The following is a 21,205-nucleotide window of genomic DNA, read 5'->3' on the forward strand; positions in this document are numbered from 1 at the left end:
GGCCCATGTATGAAACGGCTTCTTGGTCAACTGCTTTTAAGCCTCTAAAGCGGTGGTATGTATGAGACACTTACTTCAATACTTTCGTTAAACCCCTTCAAATCAACCTGGAAGCCTGCACTTCACTGCACAGTTACTGGTGTGCAGGAGAAAAGACAAAAGCAGTGTCATTGTCCAAATATGCACGGCCCTGACTGTGTAATGCTGCGTTCGGGATTTTGCTCAAGCTTAAAATGCTTTAATGAATGTGCTGATTAATTAAAGGTGCAGTAATGATAGCTGCAACTGAGCCAACTTTAAGATATTCCTCCTGTTTCTAGAAACACAGAATCAACTGCCTGTTTGTTTTCTAATCATTACTCTTTCTTCTTGTGTACTGAATTGGACTGCAGCGCCCGAAATAAACTTTAAAAATTATTATTAATATTATGTAACCTGCGTGAAGCACTCGCTGCAGGCCTGTACTGTTTCCAGAGTACGACCGGTGCAGTTCAGCCCACTGCAGCCGCGGTAGGCTACTTCCGTTCCGCAGAGGGCGACAAGCACCAGCCAGCTAGCCTCTACTGTGGCGGAGGTCCAGACACAATAGAGTGGGTAAGTTTTATTAGCGAATAAAAAATGGCTTAATGGCATTTATTTATCAGACTCATGTGAACTGTCTGCGTCTCTGCGTGTGTTTTTTCAGTCGAAGTCGATGGTTTAAAAAGAGAGGAGCACACGAACGAGAAGGTCGCGGTTATCACTTAGTCGCACGGAAAACGGGCTCCGACTATGTGCTGGAGCGCAGCTGTTGCTCCCGGCTAGTACCTAACGCGTTTAATGTTTCACTCTCAAACTGACACCCTTCATACGACAAGTTTGATATACGAGAATACGATGCAACCATGTGTGGTGCTACACAACCCGACATTTAAATATATATTACTGCAGAAGGCCAGAGTCTTTGCTAGTTGAAGTTGGGGTAAGAGTGGGGAGATCTGAGGGGACAAGGGGGGCGTTAGCCGGTAGCATTAGCTTTGGTGGAGGGTGTCACCACAGGGATAAACTTAAAATCATCTGAATTTTTTAGCATTGACCCCTCGTCAGGCACACTGAGCTTCTTGGCTGTGAAATTATTCGTTTTAGTGTACATAGCGCTAGCTAGCTAGCTTGTTCGTCTGCTAACGTTAGCTAACGTTTTCCGTGACGCTAACGTTAAATCAGCATTCGCGAACGGCTTTGTTTGCGCTACCTCCTCTCCCACACGCGTACCCCCACAACCTGAACAGACAGTCGCTAAATATTGCTCACATTTACGTGTTGTCTTTGTTGACTTATTACGTAACCTAAATTACTTCAACTGCATCCAGTTAATCGAATCGAAGCGACGTTTTCGCGAAATCGAGTTCGCTTAAATCGAAAGATTTCAGCCGCAGCGAAACGTTCGCATCGCCGCGTCTCGAAAACCGATCAGCTGGTGCTCTTCTGAGGCCACCGTCGATCAGAGGCGGAAGACCAGCTTAATTACGCCCTCTGAGGGCAGCTGGAGCTGAACGGTTCGTTTTCGCTTCGGATTTGGTGAAAAAAACTCCACGGGGCTGCTGTTAAATAAACACTTTCACCTCGTTTTGCTGATCACCTTTCCTACACCCCCCCCCCCCCCCCCGGGATGTTGCTGAAGTCGACCTTCTGTGGCGAAACTGCAATGTCCAGGAGATGGACTTTAAAATGCATAAATAGCCCCTGAAGTGAAACCAATTCCCATCAGTGATCCAGGACAACTCTGACCTTTATAAAGACAAAGGGTCTGCGTTAACTTGCTTGACAGAGCTCGGTGACTCTGTTAATTCTGATCATTTAAAAAACAATTTTAAGTTTGAGTATATTGAAACAGACTTTAAAAAATGCCAGGAAACCCCTGTTTAAGACACTTTTATACTTCAGTAAATAAAACACATATATATTTTATCACCATCTAGGTGATCTTTTTTTCTAATTTTATTTTCTATAAGTTGTATTGGTCAATTAAATATGAACAAATTCTTTGGACCGCAATGACATTTTGTGGTACAATATCAAACATCAAATATGCTTTGGATCATTTTGAGGTTGAAGAAAAGCTCAAACAGAAAATGTTGGAGGCTGTAGCTCAGGGGGTAGAAGAGGTCAGAAGATATTAACACAAGTTCACGTTCTGTTAGATAGAAAGCACTTAAGCATAGAAAAAAGTGCTGGTGTGAATAGGTGAACGAGGCATGTTGTATAAAGTGCTTTGAATGCTTCAGTAGAGTAGAAAAGTGCTCTATAAGAACCAGTCTATTTACCAGAACTAGTAATACTTTTATGTATAGTCTCGGTTCAGACTTGGTTATGAGCTTCTTTCTTTCATAAAGGATGTTCTGGCGTCTCCTCTGCTTCAGTATTTGGAGAATTCAGCCAGTTCTTGTTAAGTCTGCCATACATTCACATAAAAAACCTTCAGCTGCAAATGAAGGTGGTTTAAAGCTCTATTTTTCTTCCTCAACCCTCCGCTGTGCTTCTAAACATTCACAACATGGAAGTGGCTTATTAAATGGCTGCTTGGAGGTCAAATTAACAAAAGCCCCATTTAGAAATGACTCTGAATCTTTTTGGCTTTCCACCTTTTAGGTTCCGGCTCTTCTCCAAACCAAACCGGTATGTCGGATGAAGACTCCCGTGCCAGCACCAGCTCTTCGTCATCGCCGCCTTCCTCCAGCCAGACCAGACAGAAGGACACTTTCTGCAAGAAGAAACGGGAGAGCAAAGCCAGCATGAGCAAGAACTCCAAGCTGCTTTCCACCAGCGCTAAACGGTAAAAAACCTAAACCATAAATCAGAAGTATCTCAAGGACATCCCCGTAATTCTCTTTAATCTCAAGAATTTGATTGTTGGGGGGTTTCTGTGTTAACAAAAATTCTGTGGGTTTATTTTTAGGGGTAAATTTTAACATAATTTATAAGAAGAAGTCCATTAGAGACATGTGTTTCAGCACACCACAAGATTGTCTTTTAGCACTTCCCTTTTCTCTTCTGTGTGTGTGCGTGCGTGCGTGCGTGCGTGTGTGTGTGTGTGTGTGTGTCTGTCTATATCTATATATTTGCACTTTCAGTCTCACTTTCACCAACACTTGTTCTTTTACACAAGGAATTGTAGCAGAAATTACATTAATTAATCCCTAAGTGAATATGTAAATTTCACATTTAAATAAGAGGGTCTGAGTCGTAAATTCTGTGATTTCTGGAGTAATTATTACTGTAACTGACTATTTCTTTGATGTGCAGGATTCAAAAAGAGCTGGCTGACATTACACTGGACCCTCCACCAAACTGCAGGTGGGTTTCACTCTGTACCACATGTCAATTATCTACCTAGCTGCACTGGTAATAAAACCCATCACTGTATTTTTCCTCAGATACCAGCCGCTGTAATATACAATACAGAGCAATACTGTGGTCAAATCCAGATCATAATTACAATGGTTAACATTTTTTCAGAATTTGTCCGCTGTGGAGATAAAATATGTTTGTTTTTTTTAATCTAAAACTAATAATTGGCTGCTGTTTCCAAGATATTCCTTATATTTAACACCTGTGTACATTCTTAGAAAGCATTGCAGGGTTATTTCTCCAGAATTCACAAAGTTGCTGCACTGAGTTTATTTAGAGCTCAGCTTGTAAGGTCAGGTCAAGATGCTGGGGCTAGTTGGGAAACATCATTTTCATCATTTACTTAGAATATTATGAAATGTAGATATGTGGGTTTTTGCTGCATGTCATGTATGTCTCCATAACCAAACGTATATTATTCACCGACTTAGAGCACCAATAGGGGAAATGCAAAGTTAGACAAATTAGTGCATATTTAATGAACTAGGGCCTCTAATGCAAAAAAGTCTTTATGTAAGTAATCAACTGGTGAAGTTTGATATTTATTACTTTTTTAAGCAGTGAATACTAGTGTCCAGTTAAAATGAATTCCATCATGTTCACATTTTAAGGCTGTTTTCACAAATTGTCTCATGCTCTGATCCTGAAATCTTCTATTCAGCAGCTCTTAGGTCCACCAGGCTTAGCAGTAGTATTCCTGCCTATACACTCAGAGCTTTGGCTGAAAAGCGTGTTCTTTTAACACCTTCAACTTGATTTATTGAGCATTTTATTCCTGAAAAAAGTGAAATGTTTTTTTTCTGACTGATGACCGACGTCAGATTTATGTAGAGATGGGATATCCAGAGTTATTTTTATTTATTTTTATTTTTTTAAACACTTTACGATGCGATATCTGAACATTACCCAGTGTTCACACATCTCTATTTAATGCATACTTGCATGCATTTCCGTATTTGCATATTTAAACACAAACATTTCAGAGAGCTTGTAATGATTAGTGTAATTATGTCAAATGTTTGTAATTACTAAATACTAGTTTCTAACTAAAAACTTCTAAACATATACGATACATAAGGACTCTTTTTTTTTTTTTTTTTTCTTATACTTTTAACTAGAAATCTTCACTTTAGACACTTTACAAACTGCACACACACAAATCCAATTTTAATCTTTTTATTCTGCGGTATTTTACATTAACAGTCAGTATACTAAATATACCACTTCAGATTCTCGGGGAAAAGTAGTGATTATTTAATAATTATTTTAATTATTTAATTGTCCTTAAATGTTAAAAGTAGCAATGCACCACTGTGATCGGAAAGACTGTGCTTAAAACTGACATGTTTGAGTTTAGCCTTTGCCTGCAGTGTCCTCAGGCAAATCACTGAGCCCCGCCACACTCCAGGTGGCTGTTCGGCAGCTGCGTCTGACCTTTGACCTCTCTCTGAAAGGAGGGAGAGAGGGAGAGGAATCTGTCCCACTGTGGCTCAGCAGATCAGACAAACAACCTCAGGCTACAGACCATCACACAAATGAACGCTGTCTGGATGTTTGCAGATAAATGAAAGAAACAGGAATTGGTGTCAGTTCACAGCCACAGTCCTAAAAGAAACGGCGGTTTCTGCTTTGACTTCAGTTGTTACTGCTGCCACTTTTCAGAAAACAGCAGCTTCTCGGGCTCCTTCAGGCATCAGACAGAAACTGGCCACTTTCATGTTGTTGCCTCTACCTGATTCTCGCTTTTGTAGATGTCCAGCTGTTTTCAGACATTTTATAGACAGGAGAATGAGGTCAGGATATTTCCCACAGATGCTCCTTTCTCACATGTGGCAAACAGCCGAAAATGGTCCCCTTCAGGCATGTTCACATTACTCGACGTGCCATGTGTTTAGAAAAGTTTCAGCCTGTTTACTAAATCAGACTGTTGGCTACAGGGATGCACACGGCACAACGTTTATCTAATAGTCACCCTACGGTGTGTTGTTTTTGTTTTTGTTTTCTCTTTTAATTGTTGTTCAGTAGTTTAACAAGTTTAGAAGCCACTGCAGATGTTGTCTATGTTGTGAAGGCAGGAAGCATTATAAGAGCTGTATGTTTGTTTCAATCCTGGCACAGAATCATCAAATGAAGATAATCTAGCTGTTGTCTTAACTCGTGACTTTTACATAGTGAAGAAAAGTCTTTTTTTTTTTTTTTTTTTTTTTTTTTGAAACAGGTGACTTAAGGCAAGGTGCAGCCTGCTGAATTGTTGGTTGATTGATTTTTGGCCTGTACAATCTGAGTCAATAACAATAATTCAGTATTATCTGCCTGCTACAGGTGACAGGTTTACATCTTATTCTACAAATCATGTTTTCAGGCCAAATCCACCTCATTAAAAAAATCAGAATATTTAAAATCATTTAAAAGGTTAATGTAGTTTAGAGCTCATGATAGAGTAGCTGGCCCTGTCACTTCCTGTCCTATAAGGTCATTCTAGTTTAAACAGTACTGCGACTGTTTCAAAGGTCCTTTTTGAAGACACTTTATAGTGCAAACATGATAGCCATCCTGCTGTTTTCAAACTATGCACCACCTTGTTTTAACCCATAAAAGAGGTAGGTGGAGTCCAGTTATCTTAGACCAATATAGCTCAAGTAAGTCATATCCTATATGACGGCAACATTAATGTCTCATAAGGGTGCTACTTTAAGCTGATTAGCAGTGTGGAAAGAGTCTTATAATTAGAATTCATCCACTTGAAAGTCAGAGCCTTTCATCTATCACATTTGCTGCTATATCTTTTAACATCCAGATAATTAGTCCAGATGGTTCTCCCTGGATCGATATTCCATGTTGTCGTTGGCAGTGAAGCTCTGTGCTAACCTTGATTAAAAGCGAACAGAAGAGCGCAATATCTAACCCTACCCAGCGTCCCTGCTGCACCACAGGAGCTTTCAATCAATACTGATATTATGGCTCATAGCAATGAACCCTGAGGGGTTCACAGCCGCATGTTCTACATGTCAGAGGGATAAAGGCTGGGCTGCTTTGAGGAAAAATCAATACAGATTACAGATCATGAGGCATAGATGCATCACTGGGGATTTGCTTTCAACTCTGGCATCTTCTGAATGATGCTCAAGGGAAAAAGCTTCGACTCTCTATGTTTGAAGGAAAATATGCTACAAGTACAGTGCTTCTCTTTTTTTTGTCCAGTGTTTGTTAATGGAATTTACAGATGTTTCCCACACGTGTCACATGTAGGGAAGTCGTGAAGTTGCAGTTTTCAAGACAGAACAGCCAAACGGATACATTTGCTGAATGTGTGTTCGATACTTTGGTGTCACGGTTCGATATTTTTTCGATACAAAAAAATGTTCATGCCTTTTTAATTTGTCATTTATTAAAATTATAAATATATATTTGAACTCAAAAGTACAGTTTTTAAATTTAATGTTGCTGAAACAACAAAGTAATAAAAAACTATCTGATCGAGAAATCACTCATCTTTGGAAAAGAGAGTTTATTACAGAGAAATGGCTCTTTCCAAAATAAAAGCTATACTATACGCTTCTTCTGGGGTATATTCTCAGCAGCATATTAAACATATCAGGTCCCCATAATGAGAATCATGTGCTAACGGCTGTCTAAATGACTCGGGTAAAGTTTGTAGCATGTGTGCTTGTTGTTTTTGTCTGCTTCCACTTGTCTTTGCACTAGGATGATGTCGGAGTAAATGTGCAGTCATATTCGTTGTCTTCCCACTAGTGCTGTCAGCGTTAATCTCGTTGAAATGACGTTAACGCCACAACACGGCAAATCTCCATTAACGAGCTACCGCGGATCGCCCCGTGCGTGCGGCTGGACGGCGTCAACACGTTAACAAGCTAACTGCGCTAACGCACTAGTTCCCACCAATGTAATTGAGCATTGCGTGGCACATCCGACATAGTGTTTTACATTTGTCCATGACGCGCTTACCTTCAGGGTCATACTTCACATGAAAACCAAAATAGTTCCAAACGCCTGAATGAGGGTGGGGGAGGTTCAATTTGCCATGTTGCAACGAGCTTAGCTTCTGTCTCGCTAGCTTGCGCTGCGCTCAGTGGATCTGCGCTCGACAGTGCAGCCTAGGCAGATAAGTCGAACGCAGATCCACTGAGCTCTCAACACAGACAGCATCGTCAGAAGAAAAGTTGATAAAATAAATTAAAAATTTTGTATTGTTCGATACATATGCGTACCAAACCAAAAGCACTGTATCAAATGGTTCAATATCGATACGAGTATCGTTGCACCCCAAAATACAAAAAGTTTTGTTTTCCTCTTTCCCATTTTCTCCTTCTCTGTAACAGAGTGTTTCAGCTACACATTTTTCAAATTGGACAATGTAAATTAGCGTCAACAATGACGAATTAAATATTTATTTTCCAGGTTCATGTGCATGTAGTTTTTTTTTCTCTCCTTCTGTCTGGGCAGCAGATGGAAAGTTGTAAGTAAGATGACCATTAGTAAGACAAAAAATTTGCTTTTAAAATGGTTAGGAGTGACTCTTGAAGCTCTTTTCTGAACTGAGAGGTTTCTGTCATATTTCAGGTCTGCTTATAGAACAGAATGATTGGCTGTGCATCAGACATTAGCGAGGGAGGTCGCTGCCTGTGCAGCAACCTTTAGAAAAATCCGGATACTATTCTAATGGCTATTAAAACCAGATCTTTACTGAGATGTTAGAACTAATCGCTAAGGTTACAGGAGGTGTTGTCAAATGTCGTTTTTACGGGGGGGGCGTTACTTTGGGTGGGATTTCCCTTTAACAGCCCACTGAATTCATCTGTCGAATTACAAACGCGGCATTTATCATCAGCTTTAGCTCCTTTTTGACGCCTTCTTCGGCGTGCTGCCAGTAAACGTGAATTTTATTGTGATTCATTGTGTTTTATACACACAGTATGTGAATGAATGTGACTTTCATACTGTAGTACACACTGCTTTGATCACTGGCGCTGATGCACATCCACTGTGCAGCTTGTAATCTACAGTCTGTGTGTGGGTGTCTTTTTTTTTTTTCTTCTTTGTTTCTTTCCTCCCTTTCTGACTTCATTTGCGTCGGTGTGTCTGCTCTGTGGATGTTGTCTGTTTGCAGATGAGATTTGTATCGGCAAAGCTTTTTCCCCCTCCTTCGTTATTATTGATGTAGTATGATAAACACCAGAGATGACCGACAAAGATTAGAACTTTCATTCTTTAAAATGTGACTCATGGCACAGCAGCAAATAAATATTGTATTTTAGGCTTATGTGGGTGGTGCAATAAACTAAGTGTACCTTGATGTTTTCAGAATATTTTTGTGGCTTCACCAGAACATAAATCCAGTTTAAATGAATTTAATCCTTCTGATTGCAGTGCTGGTCCAAAAGGAGACAATATCTATGAGTGGAGGTCGACCATCCTGGGACCGCCGGGCTCTGTGTACGAGGGAGGCGTCTTCTTCCTAGATATCGCCTTCACACCCGACTACCCCTTTAAACCCCCCAAGGTACTGATACACAATACTAGAACCTCATGTCTGTTAACTGTACCTCAGAAGCAGGCAGCAGGTGCTGAAACTGTTTCAGCTGCAGGGTTTTAGATAACAACATCAAATCGAGTTCAAGGACTATATTTGATTTAAAAGACAAGGTGTACTATGTTTAACCCAAAAGTTGGAAGGTTGGGTTATTAAATGAAGCAAAACAAACAGATGTCACCTGATATAAAAGTAGCTCTGCATAACGGTGTAAAGTTTGACAGTGCAGGGTTGGGGGGAAAAAAAAAAAAACCCGTCTGTTTTCTCAAGTCAGTACATCTGTTAACTTGAGAAAACAGATGTGTTACTTTATGAAGAATCAGTTTTATCAGATACCAAGATGGAGCTTTATTAGCTACACATTTGCTCGCTTCTTATCAAGAATATTTTTATTTCAAACAGCAGGAAAAGTAGAAATATACAGTGTGCTCCTTTTAATAAACACACATATCCCAAAGGGATTTTTTGTCATAAATAATTTCCAGAAAAATGGGAAACAAACAATTAAGAAAAAACTGTTCACACTGACTTCCAGTTAAATCTCCATCCCCACACTGTTCCAAAAACACGTTGGTGTTTATTTATGTTTTCAGTTCAGTTTCAGATTGCTTCCAGTGTGGGCTTGGTTCTTTCACTTTATTTTTTCCTGTGGTTTTACTTTAGTTTTTAGTTTTTACAAGGCAAAACTGAGCATGTTCAGAAATATATTGGACATAGTATAATTTAAATTTTTATTTTGTCTAATTAAAATGTTTTTCACATTGAGTTTTAGTTACCTTTGCTAACCTCTCACTGAGACACTGTACAGTTTCATAATACCAGGATACAGGACTTTACACAAAATATGTTGTCTCATTTAAAAAAAAAAAATCTTGACACAGATAAGCACTGTGGTTTTCAGTCATTACTCAAACAAGAGTACCGTATTAATCATCTGTTGGTCTGTTTTTTTTAAGCTGTAGATTTTGTGCTTCATTGCATGTTGCTGAGAGGTTTTAACATTGTGAAGCTCTGTAGTACACACGATTTTCTGACAACCAGTCCTGTGAATGTGAAAATCACCAGATCATTTTATTTTTAAAACAAAATGATGCTCCAAGCTTCAGTAAAACTTAGCTTTATTCTTTATTAGCGACGGTGACTATAAACATGGATCTCTTAAGAGAAAACACGCCCTCTCTAGGCACACTGTATTAAATATGCTATAGAATACATGTTCAAATAGCACAAAAAAGCCTCCAGCTCCACTCCCACACACAAAACAAACACATTGTACAACCTTTTGTTTGCCAGATTGCTTTTACTGAGACCCTGCTCCTCTTGCTTTTGTAACAACACAGCAGCTCATGATGGTCACATTTAACCTCTAAAATTACAGCCTAATTATCCCAAACACAGTTTAAAAAAAAAAAAAGTGGATTCAGTCCAGATTTCTGGGAAATCGGTGCTTCTACTTTCCAATTCAAGCATTTATGCATTATTCTTTTTATTTTGTGCTAATGCTAATGTTTGCAATTTCATGTTAATAATAATGAATTGGATTTATATAGCGCTTTTCAAGGCACCCAAAGCGCTTTACAATGCCACTATTCATTCACTCTCACATTCACACACTGGTGGAGGCAGCTACGGTTGTAGCCACAGCTGCCCTGGGGCAGACTGACAGAAGCGAGGCTGCCATATCGCGCCATCGGCCCCTCTGGCCAACACCAGTAGGCGGTAGGGTAAAGTGTCTTGCCCAAGGACACAACGACCAGGACAGAGAGCCCGGGGATCGAACCGGCGACCTTCCGGTTACAGATACGCTTCCCAACCCCCTGAGCCATGGTCGCCCCTTTTGTTTCCTAAATGGAAGCGTTTTCTTTTTCCATCATATAACTGCTTCAGCTGCTTACTCTGGATCAGCATCACACATTTACAGAGTTTACAAATGACTGGACGAGTGTTTCATTTGTTTTTCCCCAGAGGATTATTTGAATGATTTAAGCAGCATTTTTTTTAAACATACAGAGTCACAGCGGTGACAGTGAAAACTCTCATCCCAGTGGATGTGTATAGTTTCATCAAGTCCGTTTCCCAGTGGAATGAAACAAAACAAATACATGGTAAAAAGCCCAAACAGCAGTGGGAAACAACCTGTTCTGATGGGATTACAAATTAAGTAATAAACCACCACAAAATATTAAATGATGCTAAAAATGGACTAATTTAAACCCAAAGCATAGCCCTTTATACTTAATTGGCCCATTCATTACATTTAGTTTTAATAAAATAAACATCTGGTCTCTATGTTTGAGTAAAATTTATTTTGTTATGTAAATATCAACAGGAAATCTGCTCTGTTAAACAAAAGCAAAACTGAAGATTAAATGTAAGCACATTTCTGATAATCACAGCGTTTTACTATTCATGTCTGTGTAGGTGGTTTTTGTTTGGGGTTTGTGGTTAGGGACACTTGACGCAATCAGATTTTAATTTCGTGCTTTTGCTGCTTCAGTTCATGATGGAAATATAAATTCATGTAAAAAGAAAACACATATACTGGCTGTTTTCATAAGTAAGTTATTTGAGGAGAAAATTTTATGACCATGCGAGTCATTCAGTAAAAATTGGTCATCGTCTTTTATCTGAACCCTCAGACTCCCAGATTTTATTTTATTTTTATTTTTTTTTAAATAACAATTTCAAAATCATGCAATATTTTATTTTCATACTATGAAAAAACTGAAGTTACAGGCCCTCAAAGTACACAAATAATTACTTTCTTTATGGTTAGATGATGAGCCTGGTGTCAAATGTAGATCAAAATGAGACATCTCAGAAGTTCTGTTCTGAGCAGTCACCTGTTCATCGTGGTGATATGACCTGTGAAAGCTTTCCAGTGAATTATAATAGAAAAGAAGTGCTGGTTTCTACTCCTCCACGCTACACACATTGAGTTATTGCAGTTTTGCTACTGAACAAAAGTAATCATGAAAAAAAGCAACATTAAGGGTTTAGATTGTGGCACTTCAGGTGGGTGTAAAATTGATTTGGGGGAACCCCACCATCACCCTGGTGGGGTTCTCTGTGTGTTTCCTGTAATTTATTTTTTAGTCTTAGATTATATTTAATGTCTGTGAGAAGTGATACAGCATGATAAATACCAGAGATGACCAACTGAGACAAAAACCGATTATCATTCTTGGAAATCTTGAGTCACGCTACAGTAGCGCATAAACTGAGTGTTTTCGTCTCTTTGGGGGGGGAAATGAGTATTAGACATTGTACGCTGAGATGAAAAGGACTCAAATTTCCTCCAAATGTTTTCCACACTTCACTTGTTCCACAATAATTTTGCATTCAGTTTTGACACGGAACATTTACTGTAAATGACTCACTGTTTATGGCTGATTGTTGTACTGATAAGGAAAAGTGAGGTTTCCTTCCAAGACAGTTAAGATGACGTACTTCTTTTCAGCCACTAGGGGGCTTTTGTCTACTGAAGAGGTTTCATTGCAGTCCAACACTGACTGAAATTCTCTACACAGAACAAATATTTTGTCATATTTTGAGCTGTGTGAGTGCTTAATTTTGTTTTTAATAACACATGTGAAAGTGATCAATACAGGAGTGTTTGAAGAGAAATGCAGAACACAGTACAGACTTTTTTTTTTTTTTTAAGTGTTTTTCATGCAGGATCTTTGTGTCTGCAGGTAACTTTCCGTACCAGGATCTATCACTGCAACATCAACAGTCAGGGGGTGATCTGTCTGGACATCCTGAAGGACAACTGGAGCCCCGCGCTCACCATCTCCAAGGTGCTGCTGTCCATCTGCTCCCTGCTCACTGACTGTAACCCAGGTAAGACATGCACGCTGATGAAAGCTGCATCATTTGAGTACTCAGAAAGCAAAGATGTATTTTTGTAACAGCTGTAACATCTGACAATTACTCATTAAGAAACATGGATTTATTTCAATGTAATCTGGTGCCCATGAAAAACAAACGCAGTGAAGGGAAAACTGGGTCATCCAGGCTTGGGCCAGCTGGTGTTTTTTATTGAAAAACTTTATTCATTGTTTATGGTGTAGATTTAATGTAAAAGTATAACTCCTATATGTAGCGTCTTCATGTAAGGTACAGCAGTGGTCCCCAACCCCTGGGCCACAGACCGGTACCGGGCTGTGAGAGTTGAAGCTCGGTCGTGAAATTTATGATTTTCAGGGTTTTTATCGTTAACTCTGTTTCCCTGGGTCTTTTCCTGTGTTGTAGTTGTTTGTCTTATTTTGAAAGAATTAATTATGCATTACCATAGCGACCAGAGAGCATTAAGGGGCAGAGAGGAGGATGTTACTCTCGATGTGGTTAGTGCAATTCAGGAGGACGCTGCTAATAAAGTTACACATTTACACAATACTTTTTTTTTTTTTTTTTTTGTAATTTTGGTCCTGTCATTTTATTTTGTTGTATTTATCCACGACACCTTAAAGGCCTGTCCGTGAAAATATTGTCTGACATTAAACCGGTCCATGGGACAAAAAAGGTTGGGGACCGCTGGTGTAGAGTAATGGAAGAAGCTGCGTTACAGACAGACTGGTCCTCAAAACACTGTCCCGCTGAGCTGTAATGAAAATGAGAAGTGCGATACAAACAGGAGGAGGGAAGATAAAATGTTGCCCCTTTTTGAAAACATGTTGGCTGAGAGCTGAACTTTTTCCATTTCCAGTTTGTAAAACTTCAGGTTTTACCACCACTCGGCTAATCATTAGCAAGTATTTGCAGACAAACTTGAAAAACTAAAGGTAACCATGGCAATTCGCCACCAACTGTCACATTCAATATGGCGGACAACTCTTGAGCAATGCCTGCATCACGTCATGTGACAAACCTCATTGCTGCCAAAAGCAGAGAGGTGAGAGACCCTCAGATGTCAAGTCATTAATGATCTTTTTACAGGTTTACAATTGTGAAACGCGCACTCTTTCCAGTGCATCATCAAATCAACTGCATCATTTCTCTTTACAGCAGTGGGTTTTTGTACCTCCAAAAAGGGCAGACTCACTGGACAGAAGTAAAAGCCGTGAAAGTTTTTCAGATTGAGCCTGTTAATCGTGGCATTGTCAGGATCGCCGCTGTCAGCTCTCTGTCACTTGTCCCGTCACCAATGTGCAGGTCTCCTGAGGCAGTAAAAAAAAAAAAAAAAAGTTCATCGTCATTGGAAGCCAAAGGAGTGATTAAAATAAAAATAAAAATTAGATGAATGGCCCTTCCCTAATGCATGTCACACTGGTTTTATTGGTATCTTACTTAGTGTGAGACTGAAGAGTCTTTGGTGAATAGCAGCACTGTTGCCAGTTGGCTGCTTCAGGTCAGGGATTCTAAAAATGAGGCGCTGCAAAGTTTTCCTCTTTTCCTCACCCTGCTCAGTCACTGACATGCGCTGTTACTGTCACACTGTGGGAAACTGATACAAATTTAATAGCCTGCTGCTCCACATTTACTGCAGGTGTGCGCGTCGCACCGCTGCTTTGACAACCATTCGAATTGATGACCCCGTATTTTTACCACATACCTTCCACAGCTGTGAACTCTGATCTCATGACCCCAAAGCTGCACATTGTAAACGCGGTCAGATTTTATGTGCTCAGCATGCTGCTGCAGGCAGCTAGCATAAAAGTTTTACTCTGATTCATTCACCAGTGAGGAGAACCTGTCTGAAAGACAAGACAGCAGCCGTGTTGTAAAAGAGAGGGTGTAATTTAGCTTTTATGCAGCATGAAGCATTAAGAAAGAAGGCAGAGTTCAAAGTGAGGTGCAGTTTTAGAAATGTGATGTGAATTCCAGCTGACGGTCCACCTAAACATTTACATGATTTCATAAAATGGAAACATGTGACTCAAGTTTGTGTAAACCATCAATTTTATCATTTTATTTTTTCCAAAAAAGTAAATTGCAGTTGTATGAGAATGACTAATCTTTCAAAATAAGAGCATGAGGACTGTACAGTAGTCAGTGTCACTGAGAAACTGCTCAGATCCAAATGTTCAATAATTAAAAAAAACAAAAAACTTCTTAAACAATTGAAACCTTTTAAATTTGCTTCAGTTTTTTGTTTTTGTAGCATTCATGCACAGAGATCATGAAAAAGTGGTGTCGAAATGAATGTTTTCCAAGTCTTAAATTGTTGCCGACCAGCCTACGAGCTTTTTTTTATTTGAAGTTTTTAATCTGTATTAAAGAGACTATCGAACCTTTTCACCCTGCCATGAAGACGCTTCCGGGAGCTCTGAATTTTAATTCCAAACATGGTGGAATGTTAATTTATAACTTAAACTGTCATTTGGAGGTTTTAGATGGCAAATCGGAAGAACAGATTTGAATGTACTGCACATGCATTCCAGACGAAATGTTTCTAAAGTAATTTATTCCAATTTATTCTGATTATTCCCGTTTCTTCTGTTCACCCAGCCGATCCCCTGGTGGGAAGCATCGCCACCCAATACACGACTAACAGAGCAGAACATGACCGAACAGCCAAACAGTGGACAAAGCGATACGCCACATAAACCCACAGAGGACGGCAGCAGCAGGAAAAGGAGGAGGAGGGTCGAAGGGTCGCTGGGTTGCTTGTTTTGGGGGGAGGGGGTGTTATTTCTATCTCAGATTTTTAGTACTTTATTGTCTGGTATATTTTTTGCTTCCTGATTAAGTTATCTCCAGAAACGTGGTAATAAAGGAACACAATGGAAAGGAAGTGATGAGTCTGCCTCTTTTCTTTTTAAAAAAAAAAAAACATTGTTAATTGAAAACTGAATTCCACATACAACTCTGTGCATGTTGAAACTTCCGCTGCAAGCATTGTAAAAATATTTGTGAAGGCACCGTGAAGCATGCCACACACCCATCGGCATTTATAGCCTAAGAAAAGCTGCCAAAATAAATGAGATATACAGTAAACAAAAGCACTAGTACAAAGCATAAACTGTAGTAAAGAGAAGCTGTATACACGACTGCAGTGCCGACCCTCTTTAAAAACTGAAAACGTACATTAGGGGACTGATAGTCAGGCACCCCTGTTTAGCTTTTATGGAGTCATTTAGTTGAAAGTAGATGCATTTAGTGTTTATATATGCTAAATAAGTGTTTAGCTTATCCATAAAAATGCACATTTTTCTTTTTGTTTATACCTGTCATGTTTACCTTTACAACTGTAAGAAGAGCACCTGCTAACATGCAGGATTAACCATGTGTCAGAGAAAAGTAGTGTCCTAAGAGAAAACATGCCTTCCATACCTGAGGGAACATGCTTAATTTTAGTGTTCGTCAGTTGACAACCCAACCTGTCCAACAAGGCTTTGATGGACATGTGTGACATTATGGACGTTTACATGACTGTGAGCCAGCAGCCTTCACAAATTGTTGTCTTTGTATTGTAACACCTGTTCTGAAACTCTTACATCTTGCTCTTGAAGCAAACACGAAAACAGATGGAAACTAAACTGAAGTGAGCAGACATGCTTGGGGAAACTACCGAAACTGAATTCAAAACAAAAAGTCAGAATAGAAGAAAAACTGATCTGAAAATACGAAACTACATTAACTCAGTGAGTAATTCAGTTGAAGCCTGTATGTGCTGTTACAGGCCTGTATTAAATCATATCATTAGCTGCTTTAGTACATTTCTATGAAGTAGTATTTTTTTTTTTTTAAACAGACACATAAGTTTAAATGAAACTTATCATAAAGGGTTATATTCAGCCTATGAATCCTGAATAGACTCAGAAAGTTGTGATATTTTTGAAGTGGTTATTCAATTTAGCTTAACAAGTGCATCGGGTAGTTTTAACTCCCAGGACACGATAATTGCTCTTTGTGACCTCTCTCACTTAGAGCTGGTGTTGGATTAAACACAGAAGTCTGCAGACTGAAATTAGAATCTACAGTGCAAAAGTCTTGATTACCACTTATCCTTTATATTTTGCTTCCAAGGTGCCAGATTTTGTTGTAGTTTTTAAAGCGGTCTGGAGTAGTAATTCTCCAGGCTGTCTGAAGGTCTTTCAAAGTTGTTGCTTTTAGACATTGGCTGCTTTTTTACTCGTTTTCAAACCAGTCTTTAAACCTGACTATTTTCAGTTGAATGAGTTTTGCATATCCAGTCTCTTACCACTGACCTATGAATCATATGTCAAGCATAAAAAAAGCACCTAACTCAAATGAACCATGTTGTGTCAGACAACAAAGAATTAGCTTTAGAACCTCTGTTAGCAGCCTGTCTCAAAAACACGATTTTTCCCCCATTTATTTAGTTGAATCTATGAAAAATCCCAAAGAAGACAGACATAAAATGGTATTAAAGTCATTAGCTGAAAACTTCAGCATGATGTGCAGTGTGTCTTTAAAAAAAGTCACTGGAAACTGAACAAGTGGGGGACAAAAGAAGTGGAAGTCCTAAAAACCTTAAAACAGTCTATACCAGATGAACAATGATTTAAAGTCCTTCAAATAACAGGAAGACATCCAAAAAATACCTGATGCAGAACTGAAAGATGCATTTAGCCCTTCAGATGATTCATCTAGCCCACATTTTCGGCTGCATTTCAGCCTGTGGTGTTGGGATTTTGTCAAATGAACACAGAAAAGTACCATCAGATTTTGATCTGCCATGGATCTGATTGGCAACAGCTTAATTTTTAATGCCTTAATTTTTCCAGCATGACAGTGATCCCAAACATCCAGAGAGGTCCTTCAAGAACTATTCCTGAAGACTACTTAAAGTATGAGAACACTTCCTCAGAGAGTTCAGGCAGTCTTTAAAAATAAAGGCAGTCATATGAAATATTGATTTTCAAGCTCACTAGAAACTCTGCTTTTGCTTTATATATTGTATGTTTGGATGTTTTTCAACAAATCACTGAATCTATTTCCCATTTTCCTAGTAAAATATAAAGAAAATGAGTGGCTGAAGACTTCTGCACAGCACTGAAAGGTAAAAGTGGTTTGTTCTGCCAACGTGCAGAAGCTTTGACAGTTAACTAAAGATGAAACTGCTGCTGGCTTTTACCAAATATAGAAGGTCTCTGATGTGGGTTTTAGGTGAGTGTCAAGTATGTAGATCACAGAGGTCAGGTCAAACCCAGGTCACCACCGGGGATGCCATGTTCCAGATTTTTCTGCACTGGGTCAGCATCACTTTGGAAAAAAAGAACAGTGCTGATCATCATGGTTGCAGTATGAGCAGGAAAAAAAAGATTAAATACATGCATGAGTAACAAGAGGGCGAGCTGTCAATTGTTTAAATGTTGTAAATGCACTAAATCAAAGCAGGGAACTTATAAGAAACTGGAAATCCAATATGTGTTCAGCATTTATTATTTAATTTTATTATGATTTTATTTAAGTCATTTGTAGTTTTAGGCTCTTGTTATGCACTCAGCTGTTAACAAAATGTGTGTCAGTCTTCTTAAAATACTGGGGTGATGGGGTGTGGAGCATTGGCGACCTGCAGAGTGAGAATCATTCCAAGGATGCCTGAACGCTGGGCAGAAAGACAAATCTGGTCAATGAGCACTTAGTCACACAGTCACTGTGCATGTGTTTGCACGAAAAATTTTAAATCATGACAACTTCATATAAACTGGCTTTTTGTCAAGAAACCAGTGAATCAAAGTTATAATTTCCAAAACAGCTGGATTTGTACATGCTCAAACAACAAATTCCAAATTCAGGCAACACTAAATCCATTGAGCTAGCTATAAATGTTACTGTATAGTATAAATGTTAATCATTCATCTCACTCAATCTCATTGTAGATATCGTGTCAGTGTAGCATTCAATGCTACAAGTCATTTATGATATGGTAAGCATATTAAACATGGTTTTATTGCATGCCGTTGAAATGAATAATGAATATCAAGGACACAGTCCTCGAAGGGTTTTGTTAATAGTTGCCAAATATGCAAAAACTGATCAGTTCGATTACAATGTTGAGTTTGTGTTATTAGAAGTTTGTAAATTACTGAAGCACATATATGATTGAGTTCAGTTTGAATGTAAGTAAACATTGCTCATTGATTTGACCACCTGTCTTCACAATATTATAATAAATCTTGTTCAGGGGTTGCCACTATCATCTGCCCCCCTCTCTCTCAACAACTCTCTCCAAGTCCTCCTTCACTCCATCATCTCTTTTTTCACCCACCATCAGGTCCATCTTCAACATCATTTGTCTAATTTCCTCTGCAGTTATTTTTTCTCTGCACAAATACGCATGTCAATTTAAAAAAGTTACATATAATTTCAAAACCATTTCCATCTAAAAAGTTATTTCACACTTTACTAAAAATTAAAAGGAAAAATAATCCTGGTTCATAGCGAGCATTTTCCCCAGGTAATTTGCAATAGCTACTCCAAGACTACTGCAAAAAAAACCCACAGAGACCAGCTGGGTTCACTGACAAGTAGATTGGTGCAAGAACACAGTGATTGAATTACAGGCGTTTACAAAGTGAGCATGAGTCCAGCGCCATAATCAGAGGTATTTCCAGGGTGCTTTACATGGGGACGTGGCAAAGGGAGGATCAAGAAGTGGTCAGCCCTGCTCTGAATCCCCACTGCTGTTGACGATGTCACTTTTTGCATATATGCTTCTGTGTGGGCCTCATCATAAGAAATGCTGAGCTAAATATATGGTGGACTTGGAGCTCATGAAAGGTTTACTCGATAGAGAAAAGTCTTCAGAACAACTGAGTGTATACACACCGTCAGAGCTATGAAAGCAGCACATATACACACTGACAGTGTATCAGCTAATGCATTACTAGTGCATTAGCATAATGAACAAATGAGATACAATTACAGCATAACACACTGCCTCATGGGGCCATTATCCTTGTGCTAATCGATATACTGTGTTTACACTCCACATTACTACCATAGCTCCATATTTTAGTGGTTTACACAGTTACTTTGCAAAAAATTTGCTAGTTCAGCTGCACGTTGTGTCAGGAAGAAAATGTAGAGTTAAAAAAAAAAAATCAAAACATGAAGAGCTATCTGCCTGAGACTCCTTGTGACAAGGAAGCAGCTCAAATTAGCTTTCTATTACTAACCACCATATTCTTTTAGCAATCTTTTGCAAACAGGGATTGGGCTGCCAGGGCCTCCTTCAATGACAACCAATCAATCCAACCTCTACAGGCCTGTTCAGGGTGGTGGGCTGGCTTAGCTCTGTGGGCTTAGGCCTGAACAGCAGACGCTCACCCTTGAACCCCAGGACAGGTTAATTTTGTCCCTTGCTTTCCTCATTGACAAGGTTGCAGCACACCTCTCAGGGCAAGCAGAAGGTACAATCCACTAGACACCAGTCCAAGATGGAGACAGTCATACATTCACTTCACAAGGTTCTGCAGTAGTGATAAATTTGAGAACCTGACCGATGCAGATAGAGGGCGAAGAGCAAACTCCAACAAGGAAGCTTAAATAAAGAACCTTCTCACTGTGAGGTGACAACACAAACCTGCACCTGTGCTTGCTTAAGCCATGTTTTACAAAAATATACATTTCTAAAAAGATTACCTTCTTTCTGAGTGTTAAACAACTGAACTATGCAAAAATATTAACATTTAGAGACAGTTAAGGAAACTTCTTTCCTTTTACAGTTTTTTTCCTTATAGAACCTCCTGTACATACTTTTATTGTGACCTTTTTTTGTCTAATTGTAGTTAAATTGTAACTAACATTTGTTTATTTCTATCAATTACACTTTACAACTACAGCTTTAAAGTTTAAACCTCAGCCCAGGTTTAAACAGTTAGCGAAACAGTTATAAAAGAAAAAAAAAGTATTCCACATTTATAAACTGCAGATATCACAGCTGGAATCATGCGAGGGACAGATGTTTACACTTATAGTTGTCTTATTTTAAATACATCGTTAATTATTAGCGTTAGGACGCAACAGTGGCCACTTTTTTCCAAAGCTTGTTTTGTTGGTTTTCATGGTGACGCCTGTCCACGGAATGGTCTAGAAAACACGCTGGCGACAGGAAGCAATTTCAAAGTCGTGGTGACTGACTAGAAAAACTCGGCAGTTGGCGTCCGTGGACAGAACACGGGGCCGTGCATGTCTGGTGGGCTGTGAGGGGAAGGAGAGGCGTTATTCAATCAAACCTGAATAACTCAACGGTTCGCCTGCAGCCGCAGCGTGAACTGCAGAGCTTTTTGGGGCTTCTCCACTTCACGTTGTGCTTTGCAACGTGACCGCTGTTATCCAGTCCTCTGTTACGTC

The 21,205-nt window shown here is 39.2% G+C and overlaps 1 protein-coding gene and 1 long non-coding RNA gene across 4 annotated transcripts; one reads left to right on the forward strand and one right to left on the reverse strand.

Moving 5' to 3' along the window:
• The first annotated feature begins 446 nt into the window (after window positions 1-446).
• On the forward strand, window positions 447-15,674 carry LOC309718068 (ubiquitin-conjugating enzyme E2 E1). 2 transcript variants are annotated; one of them, XM_082553024.1, is made up of 6 exons: window positions 447-590; window positions 2,629-2,812; window positions 3,283-3,333; window positions 8,776-8,908; window positions 12,634-12,781; window positions 15,389-15,674. In XM_082553024.1, the coding sequence occupies exons 2-6, from the start codon at window positions 2,658-2,660 to the stop codon at window positions 15,484-15,486; spliced, it is 585 nt and encodes a 194-aa protein (XP_082409150.1). In that variant the 5' UTR covers window positions 447-590; window positions 2,629-2,657; the 3' UTR covers window positions 15,487-15,674. The 2 variants fall into 2 exon arrangements, with proteins under 2 accessions (XP_082409150.1, XP_082409149.1); XM_082553023.1 differs by having other exon boundaries at window positions 455-594.
• LOC309718069 lies at window positions 12,788-21,200 on the reverse strand. 2 transcript variants are annotated; one of them, XR_014279863.1, is made up of 3 exons: window positions 21,088-21,200; window positions 17,982-18,109; window positions 12,788-14,097 (listed from the first exon to the last, which is right to left on the reverse strand). It is a non-coding gene; the product is annotated as an uncharacterized lncRNA (long non-coding RNA). The 2 variants fall into 2 exon arrangements; XR_014279864.1 differs by lacking the exon at window positions 21,088-21,200 and adding an exon at window positions 18,420-18,439.
• Between the last annotated feature and the right edge of the window lie 5 nt (window positions 21,201-21,205).

Source organism: Aulonocara stuartgranti, assembly GCF_965226115.1.
Source record: "Aulonocara stuartgranti genome assembly, chromosome: 11".
Taxonomy (NCBI): domain Eukaryota; kingdom Metazoa; phylum Chordata; class Actinopteri; order Cichliformes; family Cichlidae; genus Aulonocara; species Aulonocara stuartgranti.